Here is a 22,392-nt window from a genome sequence, read left to right on the forward strand (position 1 = left end):
ACTGCTGGGATATTGCTCCTCTGTTGTTTTTGCTCTGTCACATTTCCTCTGCAGCCAGTTCAAACCATGCCTCAAACAGTCTTCACATGCAGTTGCAAACAGTTGCCACATCTGTGTGTGTGTGTGTCTGCTGTGTTATGAAGCGGTTATAAAGAAGTCAGCTTGGGCTTCCAGGAGTTGTCTGGATGGGTGCTGTCAAACGCGGTTTGCGTGTGAATTGCACAGAAGGGAGCATGCGCCGCCCCTATGATGTTTTTTAAGTGTGATGAGACCTCTGAGCAGCGTGTTTGTCTCCTGTATGTAGGCCAGAACCAGAGCAGAATCCAGGGCGACCGTCTCACCTGTCAGCTCCAGCCAAAGCAACCTAAAGCTCTGGGCGTAATTTTGCTCCAAAACTAAACCCAGCCAAAAGACGTAATGTTGCAGGAAAATTATTTTTAGCCTCGGTGTTGTGCTTGCCAAAGAGGGATGGATGTCACATGACTGACTGTGTTGCAGTATTTTTTTTTTTTTTTGCTTCCTTTTCTGGTTTATTTTTGTTATATCCTGGCCTTGCATTCACATAGTTGAACACGGCCACATGCGAGGGTCTGGTTCGCTTCGAGGCAACCCATACTAACAGCCTCAGAGCCCCAACCCTGCTTCCAAAATTAACTGCAATCATCATCACCCATGGTGGTAACGTCACTCTGTTGTGGTTTGCTGTCTCCGTCCATTATCTCCTTGTTTTCATCTTTATGCCATGCGTAGGACTAAGAAAACAAATCCAGGTTAATGACATGAATTTGTGCTACACCTACACAGGTTGTCAAAAGAAAAAAAAGGAAAGAAAAAGGTGGCTGCAGTGAATATAAGCAGGAAGATGACTGCATTTTCTAACGCTAAATGACTATCCTCCTTTAAATGCAGTTCCTGCAGAGATAACTAGCTGTGTTCAAGATAAATCCTCTTTCCTATTGGTCTGTTGCTCCTGGCTGAACGGAGTGAGTAATGTATGCACAACTCTCCTGCAGACAGAGCGAGACAGCCTGTAGCTTCAGCTGAGAGAGGAGGTGAGACACTGGAAGGCAAGGAGGGAGGAAAGGGGAGAGGAGAGCATCGGTAAAGTAGATTCCCAGAGCTCAATATTAGGACCTGCTCTCATCTGCCTGGAAAATGTGACTGGACTGGCTGGAGGAGGTGGAGGCGTCACATTCCGGTTCATCCCCACTGTGGACTCAGTCAGGATGATGGACATTACAGAGCAACAAAAACAGAAGTTAAGATCCTGCAAAGAGTGTTATTACTTTATTTTTCTGATAATTTCTCACAAATATTATTTCACTCTTATTTCCACACTCTACAGCATTTTACTTTGCAAGTCAATAAGACATGGAACGATCAGGCCTTTTTTTTCTGGCCAGAGCAAATTATTAGTTTTCCTCAAAATCCGTCTCGCTGATTCCTGTTTTGGCAGATTTTCTTTCCAAGAACTATGACTAACTGCATCGAGCTTAGGAAATAAAACGGTGCATAATTTGTGGTTCAGGCAAGAGTTTAGCTGTATATCTTGGTGGAAAACTGACAACCTACTATTTTTTATGTACAGAAGTCAATTTCAAACTCAGTAAAAGTAACACCTCCAATCATTCTGTCAGTTTTTGGACTTGCCAGCATCATTCATAAGAGATTAATGTTGTTATCACAGAGTGACTAATGCTTTCTGACCCAAAGACACACACACACAAAAAAGGCTGATTGATGGGGAAGGCAAATAGTATTATTACATTATTTTACCTCAACAAAGAACAATAAATGTGTTTATTAATATTTAATTGTTCAACCAGATGGGGCTGAGTGACTTGAAGCGAATGCATTGAATTTGAGAGTCCTCCTCCATTATTTTCTTCAAGCCGTCCTCCCACTTGCTCTCTGCCCCCTGTTCCTGCTCTCCCTATTTTTTGGAGGGATTGTTTCCATCCGAAGCGTTGTGCGTGCGTTGCGTTGTTGTTGTCTTGAATGGGTTGATTACAAGGCCACCATCTCGAGGTTTTGTGTCACGGCTTGAAGAAGTGGAACTCTGACTCACTCCCCCGTCATTGGCAGTGCTGCGCAATGAGTAAATTACACACAAACATGTACATGAACAGACTGTGAGACAATAACACATGTTGTCAAAGCAAATCTTCACACCAGGCCATTAGCACAGACATGGGCAGTGCACGTGCATCTGCTTCTTCTGAGAGAGGAGGTGAGACACTGGAAGGCGAGGAGGGAGGGCATCATCGGCGGCGGCTTCGTGGCCTTTTAAACAGCATAAAAATGACCGAACAGCCTCTGGGGGCGAGTGGCAGGACATTAAGGTCCATGTCTATGGGGGCGTGAGAGAGCAAGAGAGAGAGGTGGGAGGAGCGGCGTGGTCACAGACACATTTAGATATCCCACTTCTCTTTGTGGTAATGAGAAACTGCACTCTCAGCTGGTAAACACAAAAGCTGCATCACCGCCGGCGTGACAGGCGGCTGGTCCCTGCGAGTGTTTGTGTGGCTGAGTGTGAGTTGAATACTGCAGCGCAGCGAGGATGGAGGCCAAAACTGTCCGATTTCTCTACAGCCAGCGGTGTAAAGGTAGGAGAAGACGCGTGTGTGTGTTGTTTTCCAACTCGAGAGGATTCGTGCGTCTCAGCGTTGGCAGACTGCGAAGGGAGCATAGCATTAATCTGTCAGCTGTCTGCATTGATCCAGTGCATGTGTGTCGGTGCCAGTGCCCTTGATTTTATCCACGTAAACGCATGCGTTTTGCAGCCGTCTCTCTCTCTCTCCCCTGCAGTGGACAGCGCTCTCCAGGGGATGTTTGTGTTGCCAGTGATTGAACGTGGTTTCTGAGTGTGTCTGCACTGAGTGCACTCTATTAATTTGAGGCCGGGATGAATGCAGGAGCGGGGTAGAAGGGACGGAGGCAGGAGGAAAATGAAAAGTGATAAGCAGGGATAAATGGCTGCCTCTGGAGATGAAAGGGGATATCTGATCCCCTTCACACACACATATGCACGCAGACACGCGCGCGCACACACACGCACCCGGGCAGAGTTGGCTGTAAACATGAAGATGCATACTCATGCTTGGGAGGTTCGTGCTTCATAAACTGGTGGGCGAGAGACAGACGTGGAGTCTGGAGTCTTCCTGCTCCAGGTGTTCTTGATGATGGTTGTCTCGCACGCTGTAATGAAAGCCCGGCTTCACCCTTTGTCATCAGCGCATTCCCTTGTTGTTTAGGTAACAACATTCCATTGACGAGTAAACAAACATTTATCTTAGAATATCAAGAAGCAAATGTTCTACGCAGTTTCTGTGGATATTGTGACTCTTCCAATTCACTTAAATATGTCAGGTCGTCAAACAATCTCAGAGTCAGAAAGCCAGAGTAAATATAAAACACAGTTTTACACTGATTATTTCATTTATTAAGGGATGTAAAATATCCAAACCAACTTGATAAAATCTGTTAGTTCATGTGATAAGTCACATTTTTTTCTTCAGTTCCATTAGCCACGAATGCAATAGTATAGAACTTGTCTGGTTTGTCCGTGCTGCAAAACCATGCAAACATAACTCGGGTTATATTGCATGATATGGACATTTTGTTTGAACAACTGTAACAAAAGAAAAGCTTAAAGTCCTTTGTGTGTGTGAAATAACACCTGCATTATAGCTACCACAACAAAGCTAACTTCATACCCCTCTTCTTTGTGCCTTTGCAGAGGTTCGAGCCCAGTTGGTGGAGCAGCTCAAGTGTTTGGACCAGCAGTGTGAGCTGAGGGTTCAGCTGCTTCAGGACCTGCAGGACTTCTTCAGGAAGAAGGCAGAGATTGAGATGGACTACAGCCGGAACCTGGAGAAGCTGGCTGAGAGGTTCCTCACAAAGACACGCAGCACCAAGGACCATCTGCTCAAGTACGTACTTTAAGAGTCGATCAGTTGAGCACAAAGTTAAGCAGAGCTGCAGGTCGGTACTTTGTGCATGTAGGTTTGTGGGGCCAAAAATAGCCAGTCTTCTTATTTAGCCTTTTTGAGCAACATAGTTTTTCACAGACTGCTGGCTTCCTTCCTGTAAGAATACAGAAGTAGAGGCAGCAGGCAAGGAAACGAAAGAAAAAAATTGCACAAAGAGAGGTGACAGATGTCCTAATTGTACTATTGAATTTTCCCCTAAATCACTCATTGCCTCCTACATAGATTTACTGAAGCAGCGCACGATTCACAGTGATTTCTTTTTTAACATTTTACGTCTTGTGAGAAAGGGTGCATATGACAAAGGGAGAATCTGCTGCCAAAAATGTCCAGGTGGTGTTTCTGTGCTCTCACTCTTTTGTAGCATCTTGTCATGAAGGAAGCCTTTGCTAAATAGGCCAGTCTTTTATCTCCATAGATGGTTTTTCTCTGTCAGTCACTTGAATTTCCATTTTTTTTCCCTTCTTCCATCAGCAGTAGACGATATAAAAGATGCACTCTGAAATTCTCTGGTTTAGGGAGCTCGGTTTATCTGGCAGCTTCTAATAGGAGAGAGCAGGCTGTTTCCCTGTGGGGAAGTGCTAGCTAATCATAAACCTCCTGCACACACACACGCAAACTACTGCAGAGCTACTGCAAATTAAGGAAGCCAGGGGTGACTTTTTACTGACATAACTGTACCTATTTGCATCTGTCTTCTCTGACTTTTGACACTGATTAAAACGTCACAACACCTTTCTTGCCAAAGTGTTTGTGGGAATTCTCGATACAGCTGGGAGTTGCTTCTGTGATCGTTACGACCATGACATTTATTTTTGTTTTTTTGGATGTCAACACACCTTTTGCTTTATGCGAAACCAGACAGAGCAAGGCCCAGAGGAGCACAGCAGCTCATGCCAAAATACATCAACTGCTATAAACATATTCATAGTAACTGTAGGGCTTCTCTGTGGCACAGTTGTTACCATTAGGACTGATATTGCAGCTTAGCGGGAAGGTTCTGGGTTTGAATCCCAGCTTGTGGCCTTTAGGCAAGGAGTTTGCATATTCTTCTCATGGAAGCAATAAGTTTTCTCTGGGTACTCTTGTTTCCTCCCATAGCACAAAAACATGTCTCTCAGGTTTATCGGGTTCTTAAAATTACCCTTGGGAGTGAGTGTTCATGTGTCTGTGTTGCCCTGTGATGGACTGGTGACCTGTCCCAAAGCGATTAGCAATTATATTAGAAATTCTACCTGGTGGCGTATGCTGAAATCTGTTGGGGTTGTTCCTTTGAATAACTTTCCCTCTTTTTGCTCAGTGAAAGCAGAAAAAAATACCAGTGTCTTTTAAAGTATGGTTAAATGCATTTAGTGTGTGGCTTTTAGCAATAAAATTACACCACCTAATAAAGAGGAAGTAACCTCTTTTAATAATTGGTAAGTTGTACTTTAAGAGCAACATTTGTGATTATAGTCCAGTTGGAAAACAGAAGTGTTCACATTTTCTTCAGCCTTCCTGTTGGCCTCTTGGAATAAGCAAGCTGCCATAAAAAAAAGCAGTGATCAAATAAAGCAGCAACCTGTTAATATATTCACTGTGGGAAGACAAGGTTTGAACCGTATCATTTATGTTCTTTACAGTATGATATATAGGTCGACTCATGTTTTCAGTTGCCTTGTTTTGTTGTATTCTGACTTTTGGAGCTTGCTTTCCAATGAACACGTGTGAGATCTGGATGGCATCGTGCTTACTGGTTCATTTAAAATTTGGAACTACATATAAGCATAGTGAAATACAAAAACAAACTCAGATTAAGTTTCACATCATAACTCTTGAGGAATAAAAGTGTGTTTTGCATTAAAAGTTTGTCTTGCCACACTTCAGTCCTAAACATGAACTCTTCAATCTGCAGTGATTCTCATTGAAATGTTAAGGGATAAAAGTTTCAGGCAAAAGCAGCGAAGTACAATATTTTTATGCGTTTAGTTAAATAGAGAGACCTTTTGGGTGGAAATGTGTAGATGTTGATTAATCATGGGTGCAGATTTGAAGAAGCCCAAGGTCTCTCTAATCATCACCGCAGTTTCATAAATCTGCCAATAATCAGTCCATGGAGGCATGAACAGCTGCAATGAGTGAGTCAGGACTTTTTATGACAGCTGTAAGTCATCAGTAAATGCTTACTCTTTCAAAATTATAATTCAGAATCCAGTTCCTCATTCTTCTCTTAGTCTTACATGGAATCAGTGAACACTTAAAAAAGAGACGTGAATGAGTAACAAGGAGACAGATTAGCTTTCTTCTATTGAAACCAGCTTGCTTGTTGGTTGCTGCAACATCTCTGCAGTTCATGCAACATAGTTAAAAGTTTGCTTTAATGCTTGTTTGTAAATGCAACAGTTAAAAGAATTCAAACATTTCAGTGAGAGTGATGCAAACCTTTTGGTGTCAGTGAAATAGTATTTGCCCCTTTTTTCATTTATTCTGTTTTATTCATGTTTTTGCTACACTTAAATGTTTCAGATCATCAAATAAGATTTTATTTTTTAAAGACTGGCTCTATTTGAAAGAGCAATTGTCCCACAAGCCCTAGAAAGCAGTTGTGCCATCGCTGCGCCACACGGCGGCCATCTTGTATGTTTTTGTGTCGCTATAAGGGAATTTTGGCCTTCTCTTCTCTCCAGAAATGTTTCAATTCAGCCATTTACAAGCAGCGTGTTAAAGGTTTTGCCGCAGCATCTCAATCAAATTTAAGTCCAGACTTTGACTACACCCCTTTAAAACGTTCAGTTGACTTGTTGGTATTTTTGTATCATCGTCTTGCTGCATGACCCACGTGTGGTGTGCTAAAGCTCACAAACTAATGGCTGGTTATTCCCCAGCATTTTCTGCTGGAGAGCAAAATTTGTGGCTCCATGAATTATAAGAAGACTTCCAAGTACTGACTGACTGCAGAACCGTTCTGGATCATCGCTCCACCACCGTGCATGACTGTCAAAAAGTGGGACTCTGAATCACTAACACTAAACTAAATTGAGGAGAATAACATTTGAAGTTTTACATGTTGTTCTGAGTTGTGTTGTAACTTCCTGGACGAGCCTTTATCGCGTCTTTGAATAATTTGAAAGCCCTGCCGCTCTTGGGAATCTTCATTTGAAGATTATGGCTTTCACTGTGGTCTGCTGGAGTCCCAAAGCTTTAGAAATGGCTTTATGACCTGTTTAAGACTGATATGTGAAAGGCTATTGCACCTGCTTCATATTGTCATAATTGGGGATGTCGATTCTATGAATGAGGCAGAAATCAGACCTGGGTGGGCATTGATTATTAGAATGTGTTTGATGTGAATCATGTCAGTGTGACAAAAGAGCAAATTCTGAAATATTTTACAAGGTGGCAAATACCCTTTTTACGTCATCGCATGCTTTTTTTTTTCACTTTGGAGATTTTAAAGGACTTATTAAGAAAGGGGAAACATTTGCTGGAGTTTCTGACCGACTGGATGTTCCAAAGTGACTTCAAATCTTTTGAGAAAGGCCGGATCATTTGTCCCTTTCAGTTGCCTCATTTCCTGTTTTTATTTCCCATCCACCAATGACCTCCTAAATTGTCACCTTCCTCTTTTTTTATCCTCCACTGTCGCTCAGCTTGTTTCTTAACCGTCACACTATGCCAGAAACACATTTTTCTCTGCTGGGGGCAAACCCCGCATTCATGGTCCGACTGATTCACAGGCGCAGACTAAAAGGGATCAATAGGTTCTCTAAACGAAACCCAATTCCTACTTTGAGGACATCCACCCCCCTGCCTAGCACAAACCCTCCAGCCCAGATCAATATGCAGGCAGTTGAAGAGCATGTGTTGCTTTTTGGGGAGGGGGAAGGAACAGTGGAAAAGAGAAGGCCAGTGGAACAGAATAAATACAGCCCCTCTGTTTGTTCACATGCTGTGGTCCATCTAGATGTCTTCAAGGAGAAAATATGAAGCCACTAATTACAAAGTGGTCAGCATTTATCCGTGTATTTATTTAGCTTCTCTCTACCTCCAACATCTGTGTATTTAACACTCTTCTTGCATCTGCTGCTGCTCTGTCAGAGTGCCATGCTGGAATTTCAGCTATTTTTCGGTTGTGTGTGTGTGTGTGTGTGTGTGTGTGTGTGTGTGTGTGTGTGTATCTGGCTGTTTGAATCAAGGAGAGCGTGTGTGTGTGTCTGTGTGTGAGAGAGTTGCCTGTGGCTCATACACTCTCAACAGGCCAGGCGTCAATGGTGCTCCTAACAGTGTGGGGTGTGAGGGTTGTAAGTATGTTGATCCCATGGAGATCCCTGGTATGTGTGTTATTTGGCAGACTGCACAGCAGTGGCTGCAGGGTTATATGGTTAAACCGTATGATGTGTGTGTGTGTGTGTGTGTGTGTGTGTGTGTGTGTGTGTGTGTGTGTGTGTGTGTGTGTGTGTGTGAGTACCCTGATTGGTTCAGAGAGTCGTTTTCTGAGCAGTTCCACTCTAATAGCCAAATATTAGGCCAGTTTCCAGTTTCAATTGTCTATGTAACCAAATACTTACATGGATTTAGAAAAACTGTTGTCATTGCTGTGTGACCAAAAGTGGCCTACAAATGTTGCTTTGCATCTGCTGTGCTTCTTTTGGTCTGGCCAATGGCCTTTTCTGCCCCAAAAAGAAACCATATATGTATAAATATAACAAGTTTGGCACTTAACATGATTCAACAAAGGGCCTTTCACAGACAAGGACAAAGACAAAGCTCTCCTTAATCTGCATTTGGTCACTCATGCCTATTAAATAAATCCTGTGAAAATGGGTAACTTCATTCAAGGTTTTAAGAAAGCATGGATAACCGAAAGGTGAGCTTCAGTTAGAGTAAAGGACTGGGGACTTGATTTGGACATTTTGCATGTCTTGTAAAATCTGAGCTAACTCGAACTTGTGCTCTAAAGATGGAAGACTTTAGAGCGCAGAGATCTATGCGCTCTCTGCTCATACGTCTTTAAAGACTTCAAGATCTGCCTTAGATTGCAAGCTAGCAACTCGAAGCTCAAGAACTGTTTCTCATTTCATGCAATAAGTGATGAAATTAAGCCGATACATATGCCACAGCCTGGAGTTTTGACAAGATGTGTCGCGGGTCTCCGCCTCAGCATGTGTGGATTTTTCTATGGAATGTAACAGCAAATTAAAGCTGCAAGCAGCCCTCGAACGGCCCTCGCAGCCAAGCGCCGCTCGGCCTATTGCCACCGCGGGGTACTAGCATCCGGCGCCTCACGCCAGCCACCACAGAAGCTCTCACGCAGTTTTCAGCTCTTCCGCCCGCACCGCGGAAGCTGTTGCTCAGTTTCCATCAACGCTGTCCACGTGCTAACACAGAAGTTGTTGCGCAGTTTCCGCGCCCGTCCACCAGGCGGTACGCACTGATGCGTTCGGAGGCGCTCCTTGACGATGCAAAAAATGTGTTGCAGATTCATTGGTTTAGCGAGGAAATATAGCTGGCGGATTAATGTAGGACGCGCAGTGGAGTCAAAATATATTTCAATGCTGTTGTTCTCTTTAGAGGTCAACAAAGGTCATACGTATCCAATTTGTCGTCAGTCGGATGATCCACGTGTCATTTACAGCCGATCATATGCACATGGCGAAGTACTACTGTTCATCATTTTTCATCATTTTCAGCTGTATTTCTAAAGCACTCTATTTCATTGTTGGAGTAATACTTACTCAGAGTGGCGAATTACTGAAATGGTTTGGAAGAAGTAAGAAAACGCTACATTTACTGCATGATTTAATTGAACAAAAATTATGTGAGACATTTCTATCCTTTTAGAAATTTCATGGCAACGCTCTCACAAAGTTTTCACGCCCATCCGCCCGTGGATCTGTTTGTCATTGGTGGAGGAAACACTGACACCTACTGGCGAAATACTGATATTGTTCTTCATCCTGTTTATCTGATGTTTCATTTGTGGAGCAATACTTACCCCAAGTGGCAAATTACTGAAATGGTTTATAAACGCCAAAAATGGGATCAAAATCTGAACTTCAATCTAAAATGGCCGACTTCCTCTGGGGTTTAGACCATGGCTCCAAGAGACTTTTTTGTAAGTCCTGACATGGTACACACGTGTACAAAGTTTCGTAGTTGTAGGTTAAAGCATGGCTTGGGGCTGATCATTTAAAATTTTCTAGGGGGCGCTATAGAGAAATTAGGCCACACCCTACAAATATTGTGATGGATTCCTGTCGGGGAGTGGATGAAGATCCATCCTTGTGAGTTTGGAGCAGCTGCGCCCAAAAATGTGGAATTGAGAGCCAAACGTATGGCGATGGCGTTACAGGTCACTTCGCCACGCCGCCACGCCCAGCTGCTCCATCGAAGCTGGGTCGGGGTTGGAATCCTCAACACACCAACATGTCTTCTGTGTCTGGGCACAGTTTCATGTTGATGAGGTCAAAGGGGTCAGATAGCGACCGTTCAAAGTAAAACATGACACTTCCTTTTCTCAGGGGGCGTGGCCTAAGTGATGTCATCATTCGACCATAGGGTATTGTAGGACACCCGATGATGATCAATCACAGAAACTTTGGTGCCTCTGTGAATTTCTGTGTAGGAGATATAGCAGTTTATTTTTTTACGGGAGTAGGTGAACTTGACCCCTGCGAACCCCCCTTCAGCATTCTCAAAAACTCACCGTTTTGATAACTTTAGATGGGACATGCCTTATGAGCAGACTGACCGAGTTTGAAGCCAATCAATCGAAATCTCTAGGAGGAGTTCGATCAAATAGGAAGGCTGTAAACGGCAAAAATGGGGTCAAAATCTGAACTTCAATCCAAAATGGCCGACTTCCTGTGGGGTTTAGACCATGGCTCCAAGAGACTTTCTTTTAAGTCCTGACATGATACAAATGTGTACAAAGTTTCGTAATTGTAGGTTAAAGCATGGCTTGGGGCTGATCATTTAAAATTTTCTAGGGGGCGCTATAGAGAAATTAGGCCACGCCCACCAAATATTGTGATGGATTCCTGTAGGGGAGTAGATGAGGGACCATCCTTGTGAGTTTGGAGCAGCTGTGCCTGAAAATGTGGAATTGAGAGCCAAACGTATGGCGATGGCGTTACAGGTCACTTCGCCACGCCCCCATGTCCACCTGCTCCATCGAAGCTGGTCGGGGTTGGAATCCTCAACACCAACATGTTCTCTGTGTCTGGGCACAGTTTCATGTTGATGAGGTCAAAGGGGTCAGATAGTGAAAGTTCACAGTAAAACATTACACTTCCTGTTCTCAGGGGGCGTGGCCTAAGTGATGTCATCACTTGACCATAGGATATTGTAGGAGACCCGATGATGATCAATCACAGTAACTTTGGTGCCTCTGTGAGTTTCTGTGTAGGAGATATAGCAGTTTATTTTTTTATGGCGAGTAGGTGAACTTTGACCCCTGCTAACCCCCCTTCAGCATACTCAAAAACTCACCGTTTTGATAACTTTAGATGGGACATGCCTTATGAACAGACTGACCGAGTTTGAAGCCGATCAATGGAAATCCCTAGGAGGAGTTCGATCAAATACGAAGGCTGTAAACGGCAAAAATGGGGTGAAAATTTGACCTTCAATCCAAAATGGCTGACTTCCTGTGATACTTGCACTATGACATTAATTGTAAATTTTGAGCATCTTGGGGAGCTCTACAAGTGTACCAAATTTCATGTCTCTACGATGAAGTAAGTGAATAGCAAAGGGTCCTTTGAAAATTTCAAGGTGGCGCTATTGAGCCATTTCTTTTGCAATTTTTGCGTCGACTTTAAAATACGTAAATTTGAAACAGGCTTAAGGCCTCCGCCAAGTTTGGTGAGTTTTTGAATATGATAAAGCCCCCAAAAAGCCAATTCATTTGGAGGGAGAATAATAATAAGAAACAGTACAGAAACAATAGGCCTTCGCAGCGCTTAGCTGCTCGGGCCTAATTCTTTTGAATATATGAACATTCAAAAGAAAATGCAGCTTGGGAAGCCGAAACACATTGGCAAAATGCTACTTGGCACGCCGTTCATTTTCCTTTTCTGTACCTGTAATAGCAGAGAGAAGGAAAACGGCGATTTTCTCCAAATATTCTCCACTGTGCACATTAATGCATACTTGATATTTCAACAATTAAAACAGGCAGCTATGAATGTTTTTAGAAGGGGTCGCAAGTATTTACAGATTTTAGTTATTTATGGTCCCTAAATCCTGTGTGTACTTTGGGTCCGCTGTATGCTTGTGTAAAATGGAGACTTTTATTTATTTAACAGAAATTTATACAGCCTGCAGGTTTTCAGTGGTTGTTAATAATCATAACACATTGCTCTATATACAGAATGACTAGACCAAAAGAGGAATTACTAATAGGTGTTGCCTTATTGACACTGTGTATTTTCTGAACTTAAGTGCTTTTATATTTATATTTCCGAGGTAAAAAAGTCACATCACAATATTATTCTTTCCTGTTGAGTGAAATGTTCTAAAATAAAAATAGGTAGGTTGTTATTGAAAAACTTGACATCCAGAAAACTTTTTTGACTTATTTAGATTTTTTTTAAATTTATTTTTGTTTTTTTTACAGTGGAAGGATTCATTTTAATGGCATTTAGAAAAGCCTCTTTCTCTACTTGTGACCTTTGGGTCACCCGGCTTCTTGTCTTGTCTGTGCAGTGGGTAGTATTTGAGTTGACTGGCATCGCTGCGGTGATCACTGGTGAGATAAGGGTGTCGTGTCGCCAGCTTCTTGAATCAACAGAGGAACTGCGCTCTCGTTGTGCAACCGGTGGAGACCAGACGAAGAGCTGCCCCGTTGAGGGAAGTGAGCACACATGACTTTATGATGCATGGAAGCTTTCAGCACTCTTTGGTTTTCAGTGGGGGACTTTTTTTTTTTCTCCCTTTGTCATGCCACGATTGTTATTATCACAGCCATTTGACCTGTGACATCATGTACCACCCCGTCCCGTCCCCCCGGACACACCTCCTCGCAGACAAAACCCCCAACTCAATACCCTTCAATCAAAGACTCTCTGTCTGTTTGACATTGCGTATGCTACGGTCTCAGCTCTACTTTTCCTGAACTCCCTCCCAGCCCCCCCATGTGTGTGTTAGTGTGTGTGATGTAAATGCCTTGCAGCTCTTGCTCTCTCTATCCAGCTAAAGCTGCTCTTAACGACACAAAGGCCGTCTTTCATCCACTTACACTCACTCATAATCCATTTTACCCACTAGATCATCCACGGATCACCCATTACTCGTACTGTACTCACACATGCACACGCGCACACTCGAACAGCCTGTGTGAAAGCAGTTGCAATGCTGCGTAAGCGAGCGATTACCTACTACCGTGGCATTACTCTAATGGCACCGTGGCCACTTGAAACAACGTCAGTGCTGTAGTGTTGAGTTATTATGTGTTTAATAAAATAGCTGTGAGTTTTTCTTTCTTCTTCCTCCCACTTTGATTTCTTAGAAATGACAGCTGTGCTATTTGCAGGGAGTGCTACCTCTTCCTGATGGCTTTTTCACCTCGGCAGAGGCCTGTGTTTGGACTGGCTGTCGGTCTCTCTGTGGGGGTGCGCGTGTGTGTGTGAGTTCAAAAAAGAAACGATTGCTAGCGTTTGCTCTGATCTGTCTGGGATTTCGGTTCTGTTTCTGAGGTTGAGATTGTATATTTTTGTTGTGTGTGTTTAAACCTCACACACACAAAAAGCTGAACTTAGCAGCTGAGAGAGGAGCTTTAAACGACGACGTTTTCAAATATTACGACTGAAATACACAAGGTTTATTGTTTAATTGGCAGGTTATGTATTTTTGCTGAAATTATTGAGTCTTGTTTTTGTTGGTTTTAATATTTGTAGTGATAGAGAATGTGTACTAAAATGGGGGAAAATCTATTTAATCCTTTGATCTTCCACCATTTTGTTTGTATCTTGACGCTGGATGTGATTATCTGTTGGAGAACGCTCCGAACCATTGGAATGTGTTTGACTAATGACAGCCCGTGAATTAAATATTTAATCTTGTGAGTTCAGCAGTGTGTCAGAGTCCCACTTTCAGACAACTGGGTCATTTTGGCTCATGAACAGCTTTGATCTAAGTCACCCCATCGCAGCTCCGGCCTCGCTGGATGGTGAACCTCCACCCCCAGCCTCAAGTTATGTGCAGCCTGTAAAAGACTTTCTTTCATGACTTCCCTGAGTACATTTCCCTGCAGCTTCCATGTTCCTGCTGAAGAACAGCACACCCACAGCATGGTGCCGCCACCGCTGTGTTTCATATAGAGACCAGTCGTTCAGGATGATGTTCCGGGCTACTGGATGTTTTTTGTCTCATGTAATCACACTCATGTTTAACATTTTCCTGGCGGGAGCTGATTAATGTCAGATTGAACGTTGATCTTTGTCCCACCTCAAAATGGTGCACTTATTTTTGCTTTTTTGTTTTTTTTGTGTGTGTGTCAAAAAAGACCAATAGTACACGTTGAAGTTTGTTGTTGCAACTTGACTAATGTGTGTGTGTGTTTACAGGAAGGAGCAGACCATCTCTTCTCCGGTGAACTGCTGGAACCTGTTGCTGCTTCAGGTGAAGAGGGAGAGTCGGGACCACGCCACGTTGTCCGACCTCTACCTCAACAACATCATCCCGCGGTTCGCGCAGATCAGCGAGGACTCGGGGCGCCTCTTCAAGAAGGTAATCCCACGCCTACACTCAGACACACACAACGCAGTTACGAGGAACTCAGGTGATGCAGAGATAGAGGGCATAATAAATCCATGTCCTGTTTCAGGCATGTCCATCCGTCTCCCTTGCGTCTGTTTTTTGTCCTGACTGATTTATTGACAGCTGAACCATAAGCCTGTGCAGTTTATAGTGTCTGGGTTTCATACAGGAGTCTGCATTTATCAAGCCTCCCCCGGTCTGTGAGATAAAACAGATAAGAATAGAGAATTGTAATGGAAGAGCAGAAAAAGCAAAGGAAGAAGATAAAGATGGAGGTGATGGGGAGGCTAAGCATGATGAAGCAAATACCAGAGCGCAGTTCTCCCCTGGGAGACGGCTGTTCATCGCCAGGAAGGACATCTTAGACTATTTGTTCTGCAGGAGTCCCGCAGAGCGAGTGTTGCTGCGGGATGAGGTCATTTTTACCGAAAGTCGGTGCTTCTGGAGATCAGACTTTGGCTCCGATTTAATTTCAGGTTGGAATAGTTTGGGTTGGATGAAAGCAAAAGAGGGCTGGAACAGTAGAGGAGAAGAATGTGGAGAATCTGAAACCCTCTCAGGTAGAGGAAGATAACTGTTTAGTACAAGTGTGGAGCGTGAAGGGAAGTTGCGTCTGCGTGTCTGGAATGTTGTGACAGCGGCGGCCGATTTCCATCCTGAATCTGATCCTGATACCAAAACAAATCAACTAAAAAAACTACATGTTTTTTTTCTTCACTTTTTTCCTTTCTGGATTTTAATGAGACGTCGTTAATTTTCTTTTTGGGGGTATTTTTCTTGTGCTGGTTGTTCTACTGAAGGGTTGATTTCATCTTGTCTGGTTCTTAAGCACCCTGCAAACAACACACCCACATAGTGCTCTAAAGTCTAATTAAGCGCATAACGAGTCCATTTATTATGTTTCCATTCAGTGGCAGTAATACTAGTAATGCCAGAGGCTATGACGGTCTCACCACAGCTCATATTTGACAAGGCAGTGTTAAAGGAGGCAAACAATGACGGCGTTTGACTGAAAGAAGCACTGAAATCAACTGTGCTGAACTCATACAACTATAAAAATCCCTCAACATTCAAGATTTAATTATTTTGTAAATTCTCTTCTTTTTTTTTTTTGTCTAAGCCTTTCTCCAAACTGTAATATATTCAGTTTGGATATATTGCAACATAGAAATTGACCCAATATTGGGTTGAATACCATTACAAACATTACAAAGTACTGGATGCTCGGAGAAAAAAAAAACAGACAAGAACAGCTCAAATACATCAGCATAGCTGATATTCCAGCTACGTTGCAATAAGTAAAGTTGCATATAAAATGCTGCTTCAGGTGAACGATACAATCTCAAAATGATTCACTTTCATTTTGTGAATCATTTCACAATGATTCTTTACAAGAATCATTCATAATTAGGGGAACACTCTTTTAATTTTATGGTCTTCTATAAAATATGATTTATGGCCTCCAGCTTCTGCTACCGTTCCTCCAAACTTTCTGCCAATTCCTCATTTTCTAGAAGCCTTGATTCACTAGTTTTCTTGGGTTTGTGTGCTACACCCATTTTTGCTGTCAAATAAAAAAAAAGATTTTCAAAGAGTTAAAGTTAAGGAACTTTGGTGGCTATTTTAGTATCTTCAAGGACTTCTTTTGAAACCGAGCCTGAGTGAAAATTAGGGACATTGTCACATCTCTTGGTCTGAATCAGACCAAAGTGAACAAATTTTAACTTTAACTATTTTGGTCCAGTTCTTTTTATCTTATGCTTCTCCAAGCATACTGTTGATCCATGGATTTGAAAAGTTTGGATTCATCGCTTCTCAGAATAAAATCTCAAACGCTTTTTAGTTCATTTTTGCAGTTGTGAGCAAATTGGAGATGATTTTTCAGCAACACTTTATTTGAAGTGGTGTGCATAAGATTGGCGTGATACTGTCATAAACATGACATAACACTTGTTGTGACTGTTGTCATAAAGTGTCATTTGGTAAATAATGACATTTTTAGAGCAAAGTTGTCTGTTTTAAATGGACTTTTAATGCAACTTTCAGTACAACTTTGTTTAAAAGTGTCATTATCTGCTGAATGACACTTCATGACAACAGTCATAAACATTCATAAAGACTGCTTCATGTTTATAATAGATGTCATGTGATGTTTATGACAGTGTCATGTCAGTCTCATGCACAACCCTGCAAATAAAATGTTAGCGATTTTTCTTATGCTTTTGCATCAGTAGTGTCACAATAACTTCAGTCGTGCAAATTATTCTTCCAGCTACATGTCTAGGAACACCCATGACCTTTGCTGTCTTTTGTTGTCCTTTTGTGCCTGGCAATTATATCTTTTCTTTTTATACAGTTCACTTAACTTGCCATAATTGTAACATGCAATAAATCCTTAGTGTCATTAGTTTATCTTTACATCTGATAAGTCAAATGAAACTCTTGATTAATTACTTCAGGCATGCGTGAGACCACATTTGCAAATGGATGCTCAGTCCCATGAGGAATTGAAATGAGGTTCTTGAATAATTTTGAGACATTGAGAGTAAGATTTTGTGCTGGATTCAGATCAAACAGATGAGCCCTCTTCTTTGTAATCTTTGTATTGCAAACACATGAGCAATTTTGAGTGAATCAATGTTTTCAAAACTGTTTTCAGCAAAATGTTTATTCTGGCACATTTTTTAAACAGTCTCTCAAAACGTTTCTTTACTCTTGGTATAATTCCTCTACGTGGCCCGACATCATCCATAATTAAGCTGTTTGTTTGCTATGGAAAAAAAATTGATGTCGCAATATTTCCTGCTTTGATAAAGCTAAGTAACGGATCACTGGCCCAGCTTTCTACAGGCGAAGATCAAACAGATCTGGGTCTTGTCACTTTGACGGCTGAGATAGTTGATGTTGATTTAACTTTCATGTCAGCTCATTAAAGAAATCAACAAAAGTGCCTTTTTATGTCTACAGTAAATGCATTTGTTATTAATTTATTTGTTGTTTTGAGGTCTTTCTCCAAGTTGGTGATGGCAAGGTTTAAATGCTTTAAGCCAAATTTATCAATAAGCGCTTTAAAAACAGCACAACTGACCAAATAGATGAAAAGATGTCAGATGTGAGCATCAGATAGTGCAGATTAGCATTAGAGGCTCTCTAGTTCGGTTCAGCTTGTTCTCGGAAGCCAAAGTTTAAAATCTCCTGGGGAGAAAAATCAGCTGTCCTGTCCACCGACGTTTAAATTCTGATTTGTAGCACAGTGACAGTCCAATATGTTTGCTCAGAAAGTCCGGTGGTAGCTGTGGTGATAAGTAACTTAAATGTACGCTGAACTGCATCTGTTTGGTTTTTCAGTGTTTGAAGATGTAAATGCAGGCAAAAACTTAATTAGCCTGCACTGCTAACTCTCCTTGGCCTTGTCGCTGAGAACAGCAATTAGCAAATTTCGCTGGCTTTTCGACATGTATGTATTGGGTGTGACATCATTTCCTCCATAACCTCAGCTGAATGTCCCCCACATATGACATTTAGTTGAGCTAACAGACTTTTCAGGACTTTTGTTTTGGTCCACTTCCCTTTCGCTTGAACTTTGTCATGCAGTCTGGCCTCGGAGCAAACTATTTTGCATAATTGTCTGCACTTTAAAAGGCTTGAGGAGTTTACATTCTGCACATGTTATCTTTCTATTCCAGCCTTAAAGACAGGAAGTGACATGCGGTGTCCACTCTGTGAAGCTCACTGAGACAAATCTGTGTTGTTGGGCTACAAAATAAAAATGAACTGAGCTGACCTTCATCCCTCTCTTTGCACCAGCAGTAAAACCAGCATGGGGGAAACCATGAATATGTCCTCAATTGATTTTTTGCTTATTTACCCGGGTTTTACACATTTCTGTCCATGCTAGATAGACTATTTAATCTTAGATAGATGGACATTTGTTTTGCAGACTATGTTAATGTATGACTTAGAGCACTTTGTTCACATAGCAGGTATGTTTTCTCTTTTCAGAGCAAAGAGGTTGGAGTACAGCTGCAGGAAGACCTGATGAAAGTCCTCAATGAACTTTACACGGTAGGAAACCTCTCTGGGCTATTACCACACATGATGTTCTCTGCTTATGTTAGGATTAGAAATCTCTTCCTCTGAGGTGGTCACTGATGCTGAAACAGCATTAATTTGACCTTTTATTTCAATATCACCACACAGAACTAAAGTATTTTACAAAGGTTATCATCAGCACCAATGTCTGATGTGACCAACCCTGATTTTGAGTCTCAATACCACCTGATGTTACCCATAATTTGGAGACATAGTTAAATATTTTTCACAACTCCTTCTTGACTCGGTAGAAACAAAACTGGAGTGGTGCAAGGCTTCAGTGGCTGTAGGATTTCTCTTTTGTTTCTGACAAAAGACTATAATCCATTTCTCTCTCTAATGCTAGACTCGCACGATGTGTTTTAGTGGTATTTACCCAGAATGCCACGTTTTGTGGCCCGCTTCCTGCTTTTGGAGTGATCTCCGGTCCACTTGCGTTCACATATGCATTCGATCTACACCAGAGTTCATTTCAACTGAACTGAGACCAGAGTCGGGTTTTTTTTTTGGTCTGCATCAGGGTTTGATTGCGCATTCACACTTCCCAAAATGAACCGGACTTTCCAGGCATACAAAACTAGAGTGTGATAAAAGTGGACTAAATAGTACTATTTAGTACTAAATAGTACACACATCTCTAAAATACATTGTTGTTTTATATATCTTCCATTTCACAATGGCCATCATAATAACATCCCATACTATAATTCTCACTCTTATTTTTGTTTGTTTTTTTTTACATACATGGATTATAATATCCAAATGTCCCATGATACATTGACTGAGGCAATCAGAGGGTATTTCTGGGTTTACACTAAAACACGCTACATATCTTTAGGTTTGCCAGACCCATAAAGGCAAATCTTATTCTATAATTATAGTGTATAGCAAGAGATAGAAATAGATCTGGTTTGAGTGACGCTCACATGTACGCTCGCGCACTGGAAACTGTGCTCGTCTGCTGTTTGAGGGGCTGAGGCTCCGAGCAGAACTGTGTAATGACAGCTCTGGTGGTGGTCAATGAAATACAGCTGACACTGCACATAAATGCTCACATCAACTGTTTTAGCACTTTAATGCAAGCTCATAGCTCAGGAGGGGCGAAAACGTGCCGTCGTGCTCATTGATTAAAGGATCGGATTCCTGCTCACAGGTGATGAAGACGTACCACATGTACAACACCGACAGCATCAATGCCGAGTCCAAGCTGAAAGAGGCGGAGAAGCAGGAGGAGAAGCAGATGGGACGCTCCAGTCGACAGGAAGACAAGCAGACCCCGCGCTCCCCCGACACGCTGGGCAACATCAGGACCGAAGAGAGAGTCGTCCGCCGTTCCAGTGTGAAAAAAATCGAGAAGATGAAGGAGAAGGTAATGGGTCGGGGTGGGGGACAGGGGTCACACAGGCATGTCTGCGACTCATGAATGATTTATAGCTGCTCGACAGGCTTACTGCTAACCTTGTCTGCCAAAGCGGCAGCTTGTCAGAGTTACAAGGGTCTGCAGCTATTATCCCCTTTAATCAATACTGAGGCGTTTCACTTTAACACCTATTACCCCCAGTCATTCCTCCACACATCCTGTCATCAGTGTTCCCCTTTTACTGATTCTTTTTTACAATTCTCGGTTTCCCGCTTTGTTTTTCTTCTTCTTCTTCTTCTTATCAGAGACAAGCTAAGTACACAGAGAACAAGCTGAAGGCCATCAAGGCCAGGAATGAGTACCTGCTGGCGCTGGAGGCCACCAACAGCTGCGTCTTCAAATATTACATCCATGACCTCTCCGACATCATCGATGTGAGTATGAACACGCTGTTACCCTGTGATGCGAGCTGGATGTTGCCGGCTCAGTGTGTGTCCTTTGTCGTATGTTTTGAGCCCGCGGTTTCCCCTGGGTTCGTCTCTTCACATTAGCTTCAGCGTCTCTAATGAAGACTGCAAAGCGGCCGCCCTTTGTCACCGCTTCCCTTTTTGTTTCAACAATCAGTGGCAACAGCTTCTATGTTAGGATTTATGTGCTGCATTTTCTGCCCTGAGCTGAACCACAGAGCACCAGAGAACAGATGTGCCACAAACGCGATTATGAAAGCTTCGAGAAACAGTAATGGTTTATGGTTTACTGGGTAAATGCTCTGAAGGAGACATCCTGTTGTTTAGTTTTACAGCATATATTTAATATAATGTTGACATAAAAGGTTAGGAAACAGACTCGGCTTCGTAGACAACTGCAGCTGCACAAGATAGGTTTCCTAAACAGCCTGGAAAAGTGTGGGATTTAATTAAATTTTTGGAAAATATGGGGGAAAAATTCTACCTCCTGACTTAATTCTGTATTTATTATCCAAACATTATTCTTTCCTTGGATCCTCATAGACTTTCTTCATCTGTCCTTATTTTTCTATTTCCTTGTTCTTTCTTTTTTCTTACTTCCTTCCTTGCCACTTCTGTTTTTGCCTTCTATCTTTGTGACCTATCTCCCGTCGCTCGTTTGTTTTTTCTTTCTTTCTCATATTTTTCTTTCTTTTTGTCGTCCTTACTTTCTTTCTTGCCCCTCTTTGTATACCGACTCCTTCCCGTGTGTGTCTGAGTCACCTTTGTTGCTCCTCAGTGTGATGCATGAGAGACTGCAGCAGAGGTAGTCATAGAGCCAAATTGGTGTGAGCGTGTCATGTGGATGGCAGCATGTACAGCACACCGCTCTAATGAACAACGCTGTCAGCACTCAGTGGAGGCTGGCTTAGTGTGTGAAGTCATATGCCAGGGCGCGAAGCTGCATTTTTTTTTCTGTGGGTGTTTATTTTCCTACACCTTGCTTTGTAGCTTATATCTGGAAAAAGTCTTTCACAAACTGGTTAAGGCTGGAGCTAAGACTAGTCCTCAGGGTTATCTATCCGTTTTCTGAACACCCTTGTCTCTAGTGGGGTGGGGAGAGACAGGGTCACCCTGGACAGGTTGCCAGTCTGTCGCAGGGCAACACAGAGACAGACAACCATGCACACACACGCTTCCACCGACAGCAACAGCATGGAGTCGGTGAAGTCCACTGCCAATTTACCTGACAGTCGTGTTTTTGGACTGTGGGATGAAGCCGGAGAGAACCACGCATGCACAGGGAGAACATGCAAACTCTGTGCAGAAAGAACCCAGGACAACAGTGCTACCAACTGCACCACTGTGCAGCCCTCTCAGGGTTTTCTTAATTATAATTTGTGCCACTTGTAAAAATGTCACAGACCAAAATGAACAGTGGCTTTCAAAAGGCTACATTTAAAAAAAGGCGATTTAAAAACCTTGGTAATTTACTGCACAGCATTTTTCCCATATAAAGTGACATTTATGCTGTACCTGAAACTTGATTTTCTTATCAGAGGAATAAAGCAGCTTACCAAGAGACACCAGAAACAAAAATTCATGCAGTTTGTTGAGAACCTCAGCTCAGTCTGAAGAAAAGTAGCCTCACATCATAAAGCTTCCACCATATTTTATATAGAAATGGTTAGTTTTGAGGTGGAAGGAGGACCTTTTTTTTTTGAGGTATTTAGCATGTCATTGTCCACAGCATACTGCTGCTACT

At 42.4% G+C, this 22,392-nt stretch overlaps 1 protein-coding gene across 4 annotated transcripts in view; it reads left to right on the forward strand.

The window, feature by feature from the left end:
* srgap2 (SLIT-ROBO Rho GTPase activating protein 2) overlaps positions 1-22,392 on the forward strand; it is a 62,673-nt gene that overhangs the window by 25,700 nt on the left and 14,581 nt on the right. For 3 of the 4 annotated variants that reach the window (XM_055024669.1, XM_055024677.1, XM_055024686.1), the window contains exons 2-6: positions 3,740-3,932; positions 14,537-14,699; positions 18,732-18,794; positions 19,975-20,190; positions 20,487-20,615. In XM_055024669.1, the coding sequence (XP_054880644.1) occupies positions 3,740-3,932; positions 14,537-14,699; positions 18,732-18,794; positions 19,975-20,190; positions 20,487-20,615 (764 nt within the window). Of the gene's footprint in view, positions 1-2,323; positions 2,607-3,739; positions 3,933-14,536; positions 14,700-18,731; positions 18,795-19,974; positions 20,191-20,486; positions 20,616-22,392 lie in introns of those variants that run through there. The other variant, XM_055024681.1, reaches the window with a different exon arrangement.

Source organism: Poeciliopsis prolifica, unplaced genomic scaffold, assembly GCF_027474105.1.
Source record: "Poeciliopsis prolifica strain line A6 unplaced genomic scaffold, Auburn_PproV2 SCAFFOLD003, whole genome shotgun sequence".
Taxonomy (NCBI): domain Eukaryota; kingdom Metazoa; phylum Chordata; class Actinopteri; order Cyprinodontiformes; family Poeciliidae; genus Poeciliopsis; species Poeciliopsis prolifica.